The sequence below is a fragment of the Megalobrama amblycephala genome, linkage group LG23, assembly GCF_018812025.1.
Source record: "Megalobrama amblycephala isolate DHTTF-2021 linkage group LG23, ASM1881202v1, whole genome shotgun sequence".
Lineage (NCBI taxonomy): Eukaryota > Metazoa > Chordata > Actinopteri > Cypriniformes > Xenocyprididae > Megalobrama > Megalobrama amblycephala.
The window spans coordinates 24,205,693-24,224,721 of record NC_063066.1 but is presented as its reverse complement, the minus strand read 5'-3'; the positions used below and the strand labels follow the sequence as shown (position 1 = coordinate 24,224,721).

At 37.4% G+C, this 19,029-nt stretch overlaps 1 protein-coding gene across 3 annotated transcripts in view; it reads left to right on the top strand.

Annotated features, from left to right (window-relative positions):
* Positions 1–19,029, top strand: part of LOC125258943 (activin receptor type-1-like) — a 65,633-nt gene that overhangs the window by 5,617 nt on the left and 40,987 nt on the right. For 2 of the 3 annotated variants that reach the window (XM_048176191.1, XM_048176189.1), the window contains exon 1: positions 1,648–1,841. The exons of the other annotated variant lie outside the window; for it this stretch is intronic. In XM_048176191.1, coding sequence (XP_048032148.1) covers positions 1,663–1,841 — 179 coding nt within the window. In that variant the 5' untranslated portion in view covers positions 1,648–1,662. Of the gene's footprint in view, positions 1–1,647; positions 1,842–19,029 lie in introns of those variants that run through there. 3 annotated transcript variants of the gene reach the window in all.

Sequence of the window (19,029 nt, the reverse complement as noted above, 5' to 3'; positions counted from 1 at the left end):
AACACACACACACATTTATTTGTTTATTAAAATGATATTAACTCTCGACTTACTGACAGACATGGGCTTGCAAAATTTGACTCACCAGCACCATACAAAAGTGGTTTGCATATAAGGTTCTTCGGAGTCCAAGGAGTGTGGTTTCAGGTCCTCCTTATTTTAACAGGTTTACATGACAGTGGTGTTAGATTACTCATTCCAGAGTTCCTTTACTTTTTATAATGAGTTTGATCTTAAAACTAGCTGACAGTAGGGGTGGGTGATATGACTATATTATTTCACAATATGAGAAATTGTATTTCATGATAATATATCACAAAATAGTTACTTTTGTTAATTTATTTTATTATTAAAAAATAAGATCAAAGAAGCAAATTACAAACAATAGGACTAATACGAAGATATAAATTAAAGTTTTTCAGGTACAGTATGATTTAAGAAATACTACAGAAATTTTATCAAATATAAAACACTGCGTAGTCTTCACTGTATGAAATTCTATGAATTAATATCAATTGATTCTTAAGAGCATTAAGTGATTTTTCTCTTTTCTCTGTCTTTTCTTTTCCAACTGTTTTTGTATGACCCCGCTGACCCAATGAGCATTTTGCTGTCCTTTGGTCATGCTTTAACTTTGCAGTTTCTAGTATTGCATTAGTATTGTGCCCTTCTCATGAGTATTTAATAATTTTTGACTTTTCAGTCTGAGTTAAATCTCTTTTTTGGCTCATTTTGCCTGTAAAAGAGAACCTGCCTAATAATTCTGCACACCTGAATATAAGGCATTTTTCATTTCCAGCCTTCATGAACAATTATATATCACTTATAAATGATTAAAAACAATATTAATAGTAGTTATTAAGATTGATGTGGATTGGAATTGGTAAAATGTGCTTGGAAAAAAAATATGATCAGAAAATCAAATTGCCTAATAATTCTGCACACAGTGTACAGTAACAAATGTATAGCTTGTGGTTACTTCGTGTTAGTTAATACATTACAATAAGGTTCATTAGTTAAACATTAGCTAAAGTGTTAACGCAAAATTGTATCCGTATGACCAAAAATGACACAGTTTTTTATTTTAAAATGCAAGTGATCACATTCACTGGCCTATGTTAACATCTTGTTTGCAGAATTTGTAATATTTCCACACAAATTACATTTTGGGAAATTCCCCTGTGGAGTGTGGCCTGGTGTAACTGCTGCACATACAACTTTGCTTATGGTACTATTATATTGACAGTACTAAAATTAAGAAAAATAGAGTGGCATTACAGTACAGTATATTGAAGCTTTAGTATCGTGATACTACCATAATATGGGTTTACCATGCAACCCTACTGCTTGAGTTACAGGCATGTAAACTTTGGGAGGAAAAATGCAACAAGTGCTTTTTCCCATTTGTGAACTGTCACAATTGGCATATAATGCAACAAGGATTGCAACTGATTTTACTAACAGACCTACCAACCTCTGTGTAAAAATAAAATAATGATGCTGCCGTCTTTCTAAAGTCTCTCCCACCCCTTTTTTCTTTAAAGGCGTGAAGAAATCACCCAGAAATGAAATTTCTGTCATTCTGTCATGTCGTTCCACACCCATAAAGGCTGATTTATACTTCTGCGTTGGACCTTCGCTGGAGCCTCTGCGCCGTAGGCTATGCGTCTGTTTTCATTTATACTTCTGCGTTGTTGTCTGCGTCGATGTGCATGCAGACCACTAGTTGGCAGTGTCCGCGGTCATGTTAAGTATCAAGGCAAAAGCCGAAGAAGAAGCAGCTTGTCCTGTACATTGTCAGAGAAACTTACAAATAGAAACGGCAGAGAAGCGGCGAATAGGTAATGACTTTTGTTGCAATTTGACTGTATGTGTCCCCTGAAACAGAGTGTTTTTCATTCCTATGGAAGTTGAAAATGCTCGCTCTTCTCCTATTGCTCCGTGCCAGTTTTTTGACCCGTGGGAGGGCTTCTAGCAGACCAGTCACAGTGCTTGCGGTCAGCGTAGAATTGACGCGTTGTTAAATTTTTTTTAAGGGGTGCACGTCAGGCTACGTCGTAGGCTACGCGTGGGACAAACAGCCTACGCCGTAGCTACGGCGTACACTCAACGCAGAAGTATAAATCAGCCTTAAGACCTTCATTCATCTTCAGAACACAAATTAAGATATTTTTGATGAAATCCGAGATGTTTCTTATCTCCCATAGAAAGCAACGTAATTACCACATTCAAGGTCCAGAAAGGTAGTAAAGACATTGTTAAAATAGTCCATGTGACTACAGTAGTTCAACCTTAATGTTATGAAGCGACTAGAATGCTTTTTGTGCGCAAAAACAAGTTCTTCTTGTTTTCTTCTTTCCTTCCCTGTCATTCTCCTTCGCTGTTTATGTTATAGACACAGTGCAGCGCTTCCAGGTTCTCCATCAGAACGATGACCAGCTCCTGCGTCAGCATCACACGAATTTGTTGTGCTGCTCAAGTGTTGAGCGTTGACCAATACTAAGCCAGGGTTCTGACGTAGAACCCGGAAGTGCTACACTGTTTACTACGTCAACTGTGTATGAGACTGACAGTGAAGACTTAAGCGTTCACTTAATCAGCGTTAACCAATAGAGACATGTAGACTAATTGTTTTATGCCAGCAAATCAAAATACTCACTCACCTCGCTCGTCTTCTGAGTTGACATTTCTCTGAGTCTGCAGCGAGTGAACCGGAGAAAACAAGCACATGCAAAGTCTGAGGTAAAATTAAATTATTTTGTTTGTTTGCTACAGATATACAATAAAATACAAAACATAAGTGTGCAAAAAAAGATTTAATAAATGACTAGCAGCATATAATCGATTAGATGACTAGCCTTGCACATCCCTGTATTAAACACATAATTACATCAATTGTAAAAATGCAAATACATTGAGTGAGATAATTGTAATTTGCCCCCCTAAATTAAAAAAAAAAATCCTCCCATAAGAGTAATCCCTCCATCCTCAGTGATAGGAAGAGTTCAATATCATAGAGCAGTTTACAAATACAACAGTCAAGAGGGCAGATCGCAGACCAGAGTCAGAACGAAGTGCAGGTTCAAACCAGGGTGAGCAGACTGATTAATAGGAACTGGGCAGAGACACAGCATGAGAACTGACCAGACCAACAGGAAACAAGTATGACAGGAATCAAGGCAATCAAGATAGGCAAGGGTGAATGTAAAGATTCACTGGCATTCTGGCACAAGAGAAGTGCAGAGCGAGCATAGATAACGGGCGTGTATTGATAAAAGAAGTAGGGAACAGGTGAGAAGACAACGAACAGCTGTGCTCATTATTAATGTTATTTAATGGAAAACTATGTGAGTGGTGCTCTGTGGCATGGCAGGATTTTGAACAGCCTCTGGAGTCATAGACAGTCCCTGCCAAGCTATGTTGCTGTGTGCGTACTCTCATAGAAAATGTATTAATATTTTAAAGGGTCATGAAACCCCCCTGTTTTACCCTGGTCGTTCACACCTCAAAGCTCAAAAGTCTGTTAAAATGGGCGTGTAAAGCTCTGGAAAAGTGGGAGTGTAGAGGGGGGAAGAGGAGAGAGAACAACCAATGAAGCACAGACATAGAATACACTCATTATACAGAATAATGAATATTAATATATGAGCCTGGAGAAAATGACAACAAACTCCCAAGCACAAGGGAGAAATGTGAAAGAATATTTAATAGGGCTAATAATAGGCTACTTTGATTACGTTTACGAGCACTGCAGTCTCAAAATCAGTCTTTTGTCTATTAGAATAATCGTGTCGTCGCGTTCACATAGGCTACACCACTGCATCAGTGTCCAGTTTGCACATATAATTCATTTGAAGAAGACTTGATGAAATATGTGTGCATAACTACACCGTGCTGGTTAATGTTTGGTGCAGGAGAATGTGTAAAATAAAAACTTTAAACACGGATACTTTATTCTGTATGAGCTATGTGCCATGTGGCTAGTGTTATTAAACTCATCGCGGAGCTCCGTGCTGAAACCGATCATATGCGCGCTCCGCGTGTATATCAAAACAATCGTATTTTTCATGTGTTCGTATTCAAACTCCAGCTCTGACCGCATCGCGAGCAAAAAACAAATCAACGCTCATGTGCTGTTGTGCCTACGGCTCGCGTGTTTGAACGCAGCCAGGGCAGGCAGAGGTGAAATAAGCCGCACTTTTGTGACATTTGAATTCTCCGCTGTATCACGTATCACGTTCCTGGGTGATACTCAGCCTTCTTCGGATGCAGCCTCTACAGTACTGGTTGAAGTTTCGGGTCCCTCCTCACACCTGGCGGCACGGCCGCCTGCGTCTCAAGGTCAATCAGGCCTGTCTTTCAGCCCTGAAACCCTGGACGAACCCCGCTTGGTTCAGTCTTGGAGTACCCCTACAGGCGGTGTCACGAAGGACGGTGCTCTCGACAGACGTGTCCAACTCGGGTTGGGGCGCTCTTTGTGAGGGCAGGCCGGCCTTCGGCTCGTGGTCTCACGAGGAGAGCCATCTGCACATCAACTGCCTCGAGATGTTGGCAGTGATGCGAGCCCTTCACACGTTTCAGGCACACCTGACGGGGCGCCATGTCTTGGTCCAGTCGGACAGCATGACAGTGGTGTCATACATAAATCACCAGGGCGGTCTTTCGTCCAGCCGCTTATGCGCTCTGGCGAAGCGTATTCTGGAATGGGCATTACCGAGGTTTCAGTCGCTCAGGGCGAGGCACATACCTGGGAAAACCAATCTGGGAGCAGATATGCTATCTCGGAGCAATGTCCCCTCAGACAAGTGGATGCTCCACCCCCAGACGGTTCTTATGATATGGGAGTTCTTCGGAAAGGCAGAGGTAGACCTCTTCGCCTCAGAAGACAACTCTCACTGCCCAACTTATTTCTCGAAGGAGGACGATGCGCTGGCCCATGCCTGGCCCAGCACCCTCCTTTACGCTTTTCCCCCGATCGCTCTGATCCCACAGGTCATCAGATGTATCAAGGAAGACAAGCACAGAGTCCTCCTGGTGGCCCCGCTCTGGAGGAGCCAAGTTTGGTCCTCAGAACTGTTCAGGCTTTCCACGAAATCTCCGTGGCCCATCCCCCTGAGACGGGACCTCCTCTCTCAGGTGAGCAGGACGATCTGGCATCCACAGCCAGAACTCTGGGCTCTGCACCTCTGGTCCTACATTGAGCGATCTCAGCCTTTCCGGCAATCTGATCAGCTGTTTATTTGTTTTGGCGGCCGCACCAAAGGGTCTTCGGTCTCAAAGTAACGCCTCTCGCGTTGGATAGTTGACGGTATCGCTCTTTGTTACTCCTCTATGGGCCTGCACTGCCCCATAGGAGTTAGAGCCCACTCCACTAGAGGAATGGCTTCCTCTTGGGCCTGGTCCAGTGGAGTTTCCATTAAAGACATCTGTGAGACGGCCGTCTGGTCTTCGCCGTCCACTTTTGTGAGGTTTTATCATTTGGACCTCCCGACCTTACAAGCTCGGGTCCTCACGGTATGACCCAGCGGCCTCCATCGAGCTCCGCTTCATGCCATTCCGGGAGTTATCTCCCCTTTGTAGTGTAACAAGGGTTTGACGGCTCCTGCCTTCATACTTGTCCTCTGGTTCCCTCGTGGTGTCCAAGACAAGACCAGTCGTTCCCTGCCGTGGCACGGCGTGGTTGAATTCGTTCCCCGAGTGAAGTATATTCCCTTTTGGCGGGAATATTCGCACGCTTTGTCGCCATAGGCCGCGCAGCTATGCCACGCCGTCATTGGTTCAACAACTTGTCTATGAGTGAACCAATGACGGTGCAGTTACACTGCGTTATTGAAAAAGGCTTCAGTAACGGGGAAAAAGGGAGACTTTTCCCCATGCGTTCCGTATCTCAGGGAACCGAGGTTACGTTAGTAACCGAGTACGCTTTATGTCATGAATATATGTCGAGACCCGCTCGAAACGGTCTACGTTTGACCGTTGCATGTTCGACCATGCCCATACTTGGGCCGAAAGTACATGATTTTACACTTTTACACTTTACACACTGTTTTGTTGCTAATATTGGAGGCTCCTCTTTGGGGAAGGGCTCTTCATGGAAAGTGATAGGACATTGTTTATGATCATAACCCACCATATTGGCTAGTGAGTTGTTACCACGTTATCCACCAAAGTTTATTTTCACCTGCATTTTGCGGTTGGTGGATAATAATTCCAAAACCTGAATAAGTACTAATTGGACCGCAACATTAATTCAGAGGTTGTGGTGCCCACATCTGTATTTCTACTTTTCTACTCTACATTTCCTGTCTCTGCTAAGAAACTTTGCAGCTGGTATTTCACAGCAGGGTTAAGTATGTAATTTGCCCACATTGTCTGAGAGAGCAGAGATGGAGAAAGAGGGGAAACAATCATTTTTTTCTGTGCACTATAATTTGGCTGCTAGAAACAGCTGGCAGTGCAGCCAAAACAATGCAAGAGAAATAAAATTGAAGAGGAGGAGAGAAGAATGAGGCTAGAAGAGAGTGAGAGGATCACTGGTTAGCATAGCCCTAAGGGGGATCAGATTTAAGACTCCGTCATTTAGGACAGATGGAGTTGAGCACTCACAGATATGGCTGCACGTCTGCGTATGAGAACATGGTCTGTCTGTCCCACATGTTATTTGACTGTCATGCGCATATCGGACTGTTTTTTTTTTTTTTGTGTGTGTGTGTGTGTGTGTGTGTGTGTGTGTACTGGCATGCCTGTAATTTTTAAGTCTTATCAATCTTCATTCGATCTGATTTGTCTGTATAACTCTGGCAATGCAGGCCTGCTATCTGTTCTTGACTGACGACGGGTGGATTTGCCCTAAAATTAATCAAGATAAATGTGTATGATAAAAGATATCAGAACTATATCAGAGGATTGGAAAAAGACTGGAGAGAAAGAGAGAAGGGTCCCTGCAGTCAGACTCTATTTCAGAGCTATTCAATTAGCTTCATTTGAGGACCGGATTATCAAATTGAAAAGTTGAGGTGGGCCTTGGGGGTGGGGGTGAAACACGTAACAGTTTCAAATATATGAGCTAAAGCAAACCTAAAAAGTAAAAGTATTGTTTTTACTTGGAAACTTGATACCCAACAGTAAGCAGATATAAGACCATAATAAATAAATAGCTTGGCAATTTACAGCTGTGTACAACTATTTTTCTTGGAAAAAATATATGAATTATACAAGCTCATAGCTATTGGTAAGAATTATTTTATAATAATGGAAATATTCTGACAGTGAGACTGATTGGTAACCACAGGTAAAACCGTGCTGGCTACTCACTACTACTGTCAAATCATATTATGATATTATGAATCTATATACGATGAATCTAAACACAGGTAAAAACTACACACACACCTTCACTTGTCAGCTTGTTGACTTTAATGCTCTGCCATGATGCTTTAAGCTTGATATTGACTAGTCGCTGATCATGTGATTTTAACACCAACAAACATGGCCACCTTGCAGAAGACCTTCAGACTGTTCTGACTTAATGTACTATATCTTATATTCTATATTCTGATTAGACTTAACGTTTTTTGTACAAATAATCAAAACTCCAAACAATTCCATAGATTTACATTGGCTGTAATAGTAATGATGTCCTATAGAGGTGGCTACAGGATAAGAAATTACATTTTTGAAGTCCACTTTTATGCTTAGTTTTCATCTGGGTAAAATGATAACCCATGACGTGATAAACTGTAGCCTACCTTGACGGTTCAGGACAAATACATGTATCGTTACACCCCTAATGGTAACACTTTACAAAAAGGTTTCATATGTTAACATTAGTTAACTACATTAGTTATCATGAACTAAGAATAAGCATTTATACATTTTAGTTAAATGTTAATTTCAACATTTAATGCACTGTGAACTAACATGAACAAACAATAAACATTTGTAATTTTATTAACTAATGTTAAAAAAGATTAATAAATAATGTAGGGGTGTGTGTGTGTATGTATGTGTATACACACACACACACACACACACACACACACATATATATATATATATATATATATATATATATATATATATATATATATATATATATATATATATATATATATATATATATATATATATATATATATATATATATATATATATATATATATATATATAGGGCTTGACATTATCACCCGCCAACCCGCCAAATGCGGGTAGATTTCCGCTGTGGCGGGTAAGACAGCCACTCCTACTAGCCACTTTGGCGGGTTGAATATAATTTCAGCCTACAGCCAAATGAAAGGTAGCCAAGCTCGTCGTATCACACAATTAGAATTCAGTCACAGTTTTTTATCGATTAACTTGCGGTTAGTGAAGGCGGGATAGGCGGAATCGTATGGCAAGCCAAAGTACTCACAAAGTACTTGTGTACCAAAACGCGCGTTCTCGGCGTGTGATTTGCTATTAAAACGCGCGTTCTTGACGTGCGCTTTGGAGTGACCAAAAACGCGCGCTTTTGACGTGCGTTTATCATAACAAAAATGGGCGTCGAATACGTGCGTTTTGAGTCAGACAAAACGCTCGTTATGAACGTGTAAACGGGTAAACCAAACAGGCAGTGCAAATGTGTGTTTAAAGTGTCCATCAGGCGAAGAGAACGCGCTCTTTCCTTAGAGTTCTCAAAAGTGCATATCGAAAGCGTGTGCTCACTCTTTAGGGCTTTGAGTCTGTTATGTTTTTGTCCGCTATAGGTTTAGGACAGTATTATCATTAAACTCAACCAAAACAACATGGAATTGTCGAGGATAAATTTGGCAGATGATTATAATGGTTGAGTTATAATCCAGAATAATTAATATGAAATATGCATATGAAAACGTAAAACTATTATTTAAAATAGCCGTGGGGGGATGACAGTGGATATACCTTCGATCAAGGCCAAAACTTTGTAAGTTTGTAAGGAGCCAATAACGACATGATCATCTTGGCTATATATTACGGTGGCGCATTGCCTCATAAATAATATTTTTTTCCCCCCTCAATTATGTCATTAAGACATCTTTTCTCTTAATAACGAGATGTTATGTCGTTAAAATCAAATATTTTGTACGTGACGTGTACGAAAAATACCTTTATACCTTTATCTGATCTATAGAGCTCATATAGCCTATATCGGTTCAATTTACATTTGAAGAGTTTGGTTCCAAAACGCGATAAACGCCATTTTCAAAAAATTGAGTTTCCGCCAAAATCAGTATTGTATCTGGTCGGTATTGAAAAGTCATTTATTAGTTTTGCGCAAAATGCGATATCCGTCGTGTTATTCTGTCATGTTTTCTCCCTTTCTTCCCAAAACGCGACAAACACCAGTCTCCTTTTTCTGCAGAACGTGATATATCCGCTCTCAACCAATCACAGCGCACCATTCCACGCACTGTAAACATTAAAGGCTTTTTTAAAAGCCGTTTTTAATACCAATGTACGCAGAAAAAAAGTGTGTTTATTTAACCTTGCGGTGGCGCCAGATACTCTTTAATCGGTAATGACAAATAATTCATAACATTAACAAGATGACCATTTTGGGAGCGACGGTTGAATGTATTTTTAGTAAAATGGCTGAATATAAGATAAATATTGGCAAAGTTTAGACTCTGTCATATATGTGAATCAACTTACTTTGTTGTGTATTTTCAAAATGAAAAATAATTTTTATATTGACGAATTAATTGCATTTTGAAAAATAAAAGTGTCATGGATTTATTGCATTTTGGGAAAAAAAATAATACGTTTTTATAATAAACTTTTTAAAATCAAAATGTAGATTTGAATTTTTAATGTTTTTATATCCAAAAGATGCTATCTGAAAGTTTGAAACAGAAAATAGGGGTTTTCATCTTGCCACGTACTTGGTAAAGAAAACATCTTTTTAATCAAAATAATCAAAATGGAGTTATTGCGTTTTGGAACCAAACTCTTTTTTAGCGCTTTTCACAATACTTAGGCCTATAGTTTTAAAGCAGCTTTATAGGAAATGCTTTAACATTACAATTTGGAGTACCTAATCTGTTATCAAAGGTGACTGTACAAGTTATGGCCTAATTTCAGACATATATAGCCTACATAGGCTATATGTAGTTAGCTAACATATTAATTTAAACAATGTATTAAGGTAGAATCAATGAGCAATGTCCAGAAAAATGTGTAGGCCTAGCCTATATATTAAACGTTGTAGCCTACTAAGAAAGCATAGGTACTACACAGAAAAATGTATTCGTGCAGAATTTATCTTTTAATAGCCTATCACTTAGTAGGCTACATTAAGCGACCTTAAGCTTTTTCTTTATAACGGTTTTCTATAAGAGAAAAACACTTAATGTAGGCTAATTAAACGAACTGCGTTCATATTCTGGGCTCATCTGCTTTGCTGTACATAGTATGGTTTAGTATGGTGTTTACCGAGTTTGGTCTTTTATGTCACACATTATAGCATTAAGCTTTAAACATGTATTTTAGGCTATCTCCACAACAAATCCATAATGGTATTCAATACAAAACAAGACTGAAAATTGTTATAAAAAGTATAAAATAATCATAAACAAATTATGGAATTCATTACAAACAATATTTATTTAAAAGCCTAAAAAAAATGTGTTTAAATTGAAACTGTTGGGCTCTCATTCGGCACAAATCCAATTGTGTATTAGCACTTGGACATTAAAATATATTTACGCCTATTATGTTGTTAAACAATGCTTTCGTGTCCCAAAACAGCACTCACATGCGCAAAAACATGTTTGGAACAGGGTCGATAATTTCAATATTAGTGGGGCTCAGCCCGAAATGAGGGATTTAAAAAAAAAATATATGCTATAGGCCGATATAGGCCTATTTAATAAATGTTATGCATGAACAATACATAGGCCTATATCAAGTCAATCCCTGTTGAATTTATTTCTAATCATTCTAAATATTCATGAATGTTCAATAAGAATATCGACAAACTTTAGGCTATTTGTGGCTGTATTTGTCTAGATTGACAATATGTGGCTAACATTTTCTTTTTAATATTTTTTCCAATACATGTAATCTTTTGAACACTATTATTTAAAAAAAAAAAAAAAAAAAAAACTCTATTTCTGTGCAGTAAAATTAACTTGAATGTATAACAAAATTTTGTAGTTTAGGCTTTAAAATATTGTTTGTAGGTAATGAATGCCAATATAATTTATGTTTATTTAATACTTATATTTTGTATAGAACAATTTAAAGGATTTGTTGTGGAAATAGCCTAAAATACATGTGTAGCATATTTTTTTGTAAAAATTTCGTTTTTACCGGCTAGCCCGGCTTCAGGTTGGCATAGGGGTATTTAATCCCACCACTACGTAGGCTTTTTTAGTTCCCCTTGCGCTACAAATCTTTTAAATTTAATGGTATTCAGAAAAACAGAACAATAATGACAAATATAATATATAAACGTCAACCCCAAACCAAATTAATTTAAAGCTAAACTGAAATAGAAACCCATTTGGCATAAATCCAAATGTTTCCATATGCACTATTTGGATCCTATAGCCTATTTATTATTTAAACGCTCTGGGCTGGATTTCCCGATAACGTTGTCTCTCAGCGCGCTACGAAGACCCTAAAGTATACCTTAACTGAATGTATACCTTTTTCAGGCATGTTCCCCGAACTATACCTTAAGAGGTTGCTTAAGATATACCTTCTTAAGTGCGATGTTACCAGGTGCTGCCCATGGCACTGAAGCTGAATTGGTTGATATCGATGGCTCGAGAATCGATAATTCACTCTATACAGGGGCTGCTTCACTATGTTATGTGAGAAATCAGTGTTCTTTATAAAAATAAGCACTTCAGAAGTAGAAAATTCATTTATCAGGACTCACTGGATCTTATAAAAATAATCCAAATTACAAACTAAATCTATCTTGTAATTTATATATTCTGGGGGTGCGGAGCCCCCATCAGCGCGAGTTTAAGGCGACAGTTATTTAGAACATAATCTTAGAATGTATTAATTCCTTGGAGACGCGTCATGCAGCTGGCAGATATTTTTCCTTTGTTATTCAAAATATTCACAAACTTGTTAACTACACCATGCATTTTATGATATATTCCGATTGTAAAATATGTGGAAGTGAATTTTTGTAGCGCGATGAGTTTGCGCCGCAATTCAGAGCTGTCAGATTTAGTTAATTTTCCCCGAAATACATTAAAGTATGTGGCTGGTGAACTGGGAGAAGAATAGAGTAAACTTATGTTTCATACACAATGTGTATCTGATATTAATAAAACACTTCGTCAAATTATATAATTGAAAGGGTTATTATTGCAGCTTCTATAGACATCGGTGTATTGAATTTGAATTTAACAAACTATAAATGTATTTTTATATAGCCTAGTGCCTCATTCATATGTGTATTTAAATGACTGAAATCTAAATAAACTTGATGTGGGGTTGAAAACACTAAATATAGTTGTGGTATATGACAAGAGCTGAGCGCGTCTGTCTCTGGATCAGAGCTAAAGCACATTTGAAGTGAATCTTTGCATTTTATTCTTTGTCATTATCCTAATTGAACACTAGGTGCATTACAACTTCAGAATTATATTCGTATAGACTGTCAGCAGTGATAAGGTATAGTTAAGAGTGGTCCAGACCAACCTTACGAAAGTATGACTTACAGAAGGTATACTTAACTAAGAACGTTTCGGGAAACATGTATTAACGTTAAGGTACAGCTTAAGGTATAACGTAAGAACGACGTAGAGTTAACAAGGGTTCGGGAAATTCAGCCCTGATTGTACACAGACTATTTAAAATGAGCAGTGGCTTTTTCTGTATTTGGTTGACTGTATTTTATTTTGATAATAAACAGGCTGCATGCGATGTCAAGTTATAGTAGCCTAGCTAAAACTGATATGGCGCCGGCGCGTTCACTTGAATTTTCTTATAAAAGCATAAACAACTTAAAATACTCAGACATTTATGGTCATAAGAGTAACACCATTCGAATCTGTGTAGGTATAACTATTATTGTAACTATTATTTGCACTCACACAATAAAACATTGCTTGAAAAATAAAGACAAGCAATGCCTTTCCGTGAACTTCTCAAAAATGAATCGAAACTCCTCATATAGATGGTCTACTTGTCGCATTTTTTTTCTTTCATTTTCTTAATATGTTAATTATTTAGGTTTAATATATTTCGTGTATGCCTAGCTAGAAATAGGCTATTTATTCCTTTTAGAAGATTTCATCTTGTTTTTTCTTCGTTCACAGAAGCATTGCATGTGATGCAATGAATCCTCATGTTTTGTTGTTTCTCCTATATAGCCTCGGCTAAAACTAAAGCCATGGGATTTTTTTTTTCCTCATTCTAATTTCATTTAGTTCTAATGTAACATAATCTTGTCGGTTAATGAAAGGATCGCGTCGGTTGAAGGTCGTTAGGGAAAGGAAATTATATTGAAAATATAATTTTCAACTAATATTTAGGCTATATTTTCTTATATTTCAGGTTTATTTCGATTAGCATAAATGTTTTGAATAGTTTTTTTAGTTAACTATAGGCTAATAACCTTGCCAAGGCAAAACATCCACAGAACTGCAGTATTTTTACAGATGTTTAAGCCACGAATATTTACAAATATTCACAAATTATTTAATGCCGTCTAAGACACAATCTCTGACCGGGAGTCTCAGACTCATCGAGGCCAATAAACATACAGCTGCAAACATAATTTACATTAGGCTACTTTTAAGAATAATGACACAAATGTTGGAAAAGTAATGTAGACCTTTTTTGAGGTAGGCTATTGTCTCCACTTTCATTCATCAGTTTTATTTTGAATAGGTCTATGACAATATAGCATTATTGTTGTATCCGTAGCGCAGGCCTGTTTATTTTAGCTAAATTATTTTTGAATAGGCCTATAATAAAATGCGACTGAAACACAAATGATAATTTTTTTCTCTCAAAAACTTAATTCTGACTTGGTGCATGTGGCATAATCAGGTGCGAGTTATTTTCCAGAAAGTAAGTAATGCTAAATAATAAAACTGTGTTTTATTAGGCTATTAGAAACTGCATAGGCTACACGCCAATAAAACAATAATATTGTGTTCATTACTCTATGCATTGCCATCGATACAGGCATCGAATGGTATTTTACACTATATTTGCTTCTGCTTTTCGAGTGCGGAAGTGTGATAAAGGCACTGATAAATTCTCTATTATAGATCAGATAAAGGTATAGCCTATACATTCACGTCATATGCCAACAAAATGTCGTTTTAATGACATAACATCTCGCTATTACGAGAAAAGATGTCTTAACAACATAAATTCTCGTTATTACGAGAAAAGATGTCTTAACGACATAATTGAGGGAAAAAAAATATTATGTATGAGGCAATACGCCACCGTAATATATAGCCAAGATGATCACACATATGGTGTAGTATTTTATTGGCTCCTTACAAACTTACAAAGTTTTGGCCTTGATCGAAGGTATATCCACTGTCATTTGGTTGAGTTTAATGATAATACTGTCCTAAACCTATAGCGGACAAAAACATAACAGACTCAAAGCCCTAAAGAGTGAGCACACGCTTTCGACATGCACTTTTGAGAACTCTAAGGAAAGAGCGCGTTCTCTTCGACTGATGGACACTTTAAACACACATTTGCACTGCCTGTTTGGTTTACCCGTTTACACGTTCATAACGAGCGTTTTGTCTGACTCAAAACGCACGTATTCGACGCCCATTTTTGTTATGATAAACGCACGTCAAAAGCGCGCGTTTTTTGATCACTCCAAAGCGCACGTCAAGAACGCGCGTTTTAATAGCAAATCACACGCCAAGAACGCGCGTTTTGGTACACAAAAACGCGCGTTCTTGACGCGCGTTTCCCATGATACCAAAGCGCGCGTTAAGAACGCGTGTTCTTAACGCAAATCTATGGAACGCCAAATGGGTCAAAATACGCCAGTAACCAAACGCCTGGTGCCCAGAAAACGCCGTTATTTGCGGCGTTTTAGACGAAAAGACGGCGCAAAATACGGCGTTATGTAGTACAAGCGCCGTAAATGACGGCGTTTTCACCGCAGAAACGCCGTTAATATCGGCGGTTTTGATCCGACCCAAAACGCCGTTCATTTCGCCGTTTGGCGTTCCATATTACGCCGTCAGTTACGGCGCTTCAGTCTGTCAAAGACGGCGTAAAAAGCGGCGTTTTCTATAATATTCAAACCAGCCCCTCCTTTTACTACACAGCCCAGCCCCATTAAAAGACGGTAAGACCTGTGTAGTAGAATGTCGATCCACCTCAAGAGTCCTGTCTTTTAACGCTATTGCAACTGATATTTGGACTTTCATCGTGTGATATTTGTATTTTTTCATTGGGCATGTGTGTATGTGCCTTTTCCTTAATCATATATGCCTAAGTAAAACTATTTTATAATCTTTTGTGTACGTTATTGTTTGTGAAAACCACAGAGCTATCGTTTGTTCACTAGTCAGTCTACTCTTTATTTCGTGACAGGAGTTCGAGGTCTCTCTCTCTCTCTCTCTCTCTCTCTCTCCTTTTCGGTTTTTGTATTATTCTGTTTGGTCTTTTAAATATCTACAACTGTATGTTGCTGACAACTTAACCAACAGGAAATGCTTTATTCATAATGCTTTTTAGCAGGCGACCTGGCACATGCTTTAATAGCCTACACGCAACAGCTAAATATAGGCTTCTTATTGCTGTGTGCAATGGCTTTGTCGGGTTTATTGTTGATTAAAAAATATTTCCTACACAAGCGAGTTTATTTTCGCCCACTTGATGCAAACCTTGAGCATAATACCTATAGGTTTCTGACGAACAAAACGGTAATGTAGGCTACATATACATTTCCTTGCTTTGTTCTTAACCTGATGAATTAATTTATCTCTTACATCGAGCAATGCTGCTGAATAAATAAATATAAACACATTATTGCGGTTACAGCAAATACACAAGGATTGGCTCCGTCCTGTTGCATATTTCCCGACATTATAGCTGTTCTTTGTGTGCTCGTAATTACAATTTCTAGCAGCGCGGTGAGCATTTTTCAGTTCAATCATAGAATAATCAATTCTGTCAAACTTCCAATAGACAATTCCTAGACCTACAGACAGTTCTGTAATAACTACTGGCACTAGGCGTATATTTTTTTTTTACCAGTAGCATATATATTCTTCTTTTTTTATTGGCCTACGCACTTTAATAGATTCAATTAAAAAAATAAAGCCTTTCTTTCGGTTTGGAAAAATTATATCTTAATATTGATCAATGTTTCAACACACACACACACACACACACACACACACACACACACACACACACACACACACACACACACACACACACACACATATATATATATATATATATATATATATATATATATATATATATATATATATATATATATATATATATATATATATATATATATATCTATATATCTATATATATATATATATATATATCAGAGGTTGCGTTAGACTGTAACTTTGACGGACAAGGTCGTAAAAAATCCGTCATAATCTATTATTACCCGTCATTTTAATTTTCATCTTTTAATTATAATAATTGCTTTTATTTTTTTTCACATTTGAATTGGTAATTCGCACGTGAAATTTATCTGTACTGTACTATAGGCTACGTGTTGGTAGCCATTAAAGAAAACGTGGTTTCATATTTATGTTTAAATAGTATATGTATATAGTATATATAATAAAATATGTTATGTTTTAAATTCATCTATTTGATTATGAAAAGTGAAGAGCATGAGTAAGATGCATCATAGGATGCGCAGTATGTCGGGAGACATGAGTGTGTCAGACATGATTTTGATTACTTCATGAAGTTTTATTTTGTAGAAAGCCTTTCTTTAAAGTGAATTTCGTTTTGTAAAAATTGTATCTTAATTTTAATCAATGTTTCATCAACCAATTGCCTGGGTGTAATAAATAAGAAGCAAATATAGTAGAAAATATAATCATGACATGGAAGCGCGGGCGCGATCACTGGCGCGCGAACTGGAGCGCATCTTACATGAATGAACCAAAACTCAGCGTATAGGCTGCCTCAGAGACATGAGAAATATCTCTATAGAAAGCATGACATATCTACTTTAACGAAAACGAAATCATTCAAAATGAAAAGAAATAGGCTACTCTGTTTATATAGAATAAACCGAATAAAATGTGCATTCTCTCTCTAAGCGCATCCATGAGGAGATGAGGAGAGTCAATGTCAACTTCATCTTTGCCGCCGACACTGATTCAGAAAACATGACTTTATTAATAAACAATTAAAATGTCTCCTTGCTGTTTTGGTCACAGTCATAAGACCGATATCTATTCGTAAATCCCAGTCGATCTTTTGGCTATGCTGTTTTCAGTTGACGAATAAACATAGCTGCGCCTCCCACCCAATAAATCGTAATAGGCTTAATGCTTTGTGTTGCTTTTGATATGGAACAAAGTCTCAGATTTTAAATTCTGTCCATTTCATTAAGAAATTCAAGCAATAAATACCGTTTTGGCGCTCTTTAATGTGGCGTCATATATCGTTGTAGCTTCTGGGTACCAAACGCATAGCAAAAGATTCTACACCTACCAATAAACCTGATCGATAAACACGTGTTTATCGATCAGGTTTATTGGTAGGTGTAGGGAAGCTTTATTGTCCCATAAGGTGGCAATCATTATTTAATAAATATAATCATTTACACTCAATATGTTATTATTGCATAGCCTACTGTTTTATAATGTACAAAATACTGAGGTTCAAATAGTATCCAGCTAAAATTAAAATAAATTACTTAATGAATAATATAGGCCTATTACAGTCTTAGTAGCTAGCCGATGATGTTCCAGTGCAGAGCATGTGAGCGGAGCGGTAATATTTCCTCCATAGTGAGAGCGCCTCTCTGAAGATTCTCGCTCAGTCCGCTCGTTCAACTCAGAATAGCCCTTTGTGACGTGCTGGATCGAGAGAAAAAAAAAAAATATATATATAGGCTATATATATGTGTATATATATATATATATGTGTGTGTGTGTGTGTGTGTTTGTGTGTGTTGTTGAAACATTGATCAATATTAAGATATAATTTTTCCAAACCGAAAGAAAGGCTTTATTTTTTTAATTGAATCTATTAAAGTGCATTGGCCAATAAAAAAAGAAGAATATGCTACTGGTAAAAAAAAATATAGGCCTAGTGCCAGTAGTTATTACAGAACTGTCTGTAGGTCTAGGAATTGTCTATTGGAAGTTTGACAGAATTGATTATTCTATGATTGAACTGAAAAATGCTCACCGCGCTGCTAGAAATTGTAATTACGAGCACACAAAGAACAGCTATAATGTCGGGAAATATGCAACAGGATCGAGACAATCCTTGTGTATTTGCTGTAACCGCAATAATTTGTTTATAGTTATTTATTCAGCAGCATTGCTCGATGTAAGAGATAAATTAATTCATCAGGTTAAGAACAAAGCAAGGAAATGTATATGTAGCCTACATTACCGTTTTGTTCGTCAGAAACCTATAGGTATTATGCTCAAGGTTTGCATCAAGTGGGCGAAAATAAACTCGCTTGTGTAGGAAATATTTGTAATCAACAATAAACCCGACCCAAAGCCATTGCACACAACAATAAGAAGCCTATATTTAGCTGTTGCGTGTAGGCTATTAAAGCATGTGCCAGGTCGCCTGTTAAAAAGCATTATGAATAAAGCATTTCCTGTTGGTTAAGTTGTCAGCAACATACAGTTGTAGATATTTAAAAGACCAAACAGAATAATACAAAAACCGAAAAGGAGAGAGAGAGAGAGAGAGAGAGAGACCTCGAACTGCTGTCACGAAATAAAGAGTATAGACTACTGACTAGTGAACAAACGATAGCTCTGTGGTTTTCACAAACAATAACGTACACAAAAGATTATAAAATAGTTTTACTTAGGCATA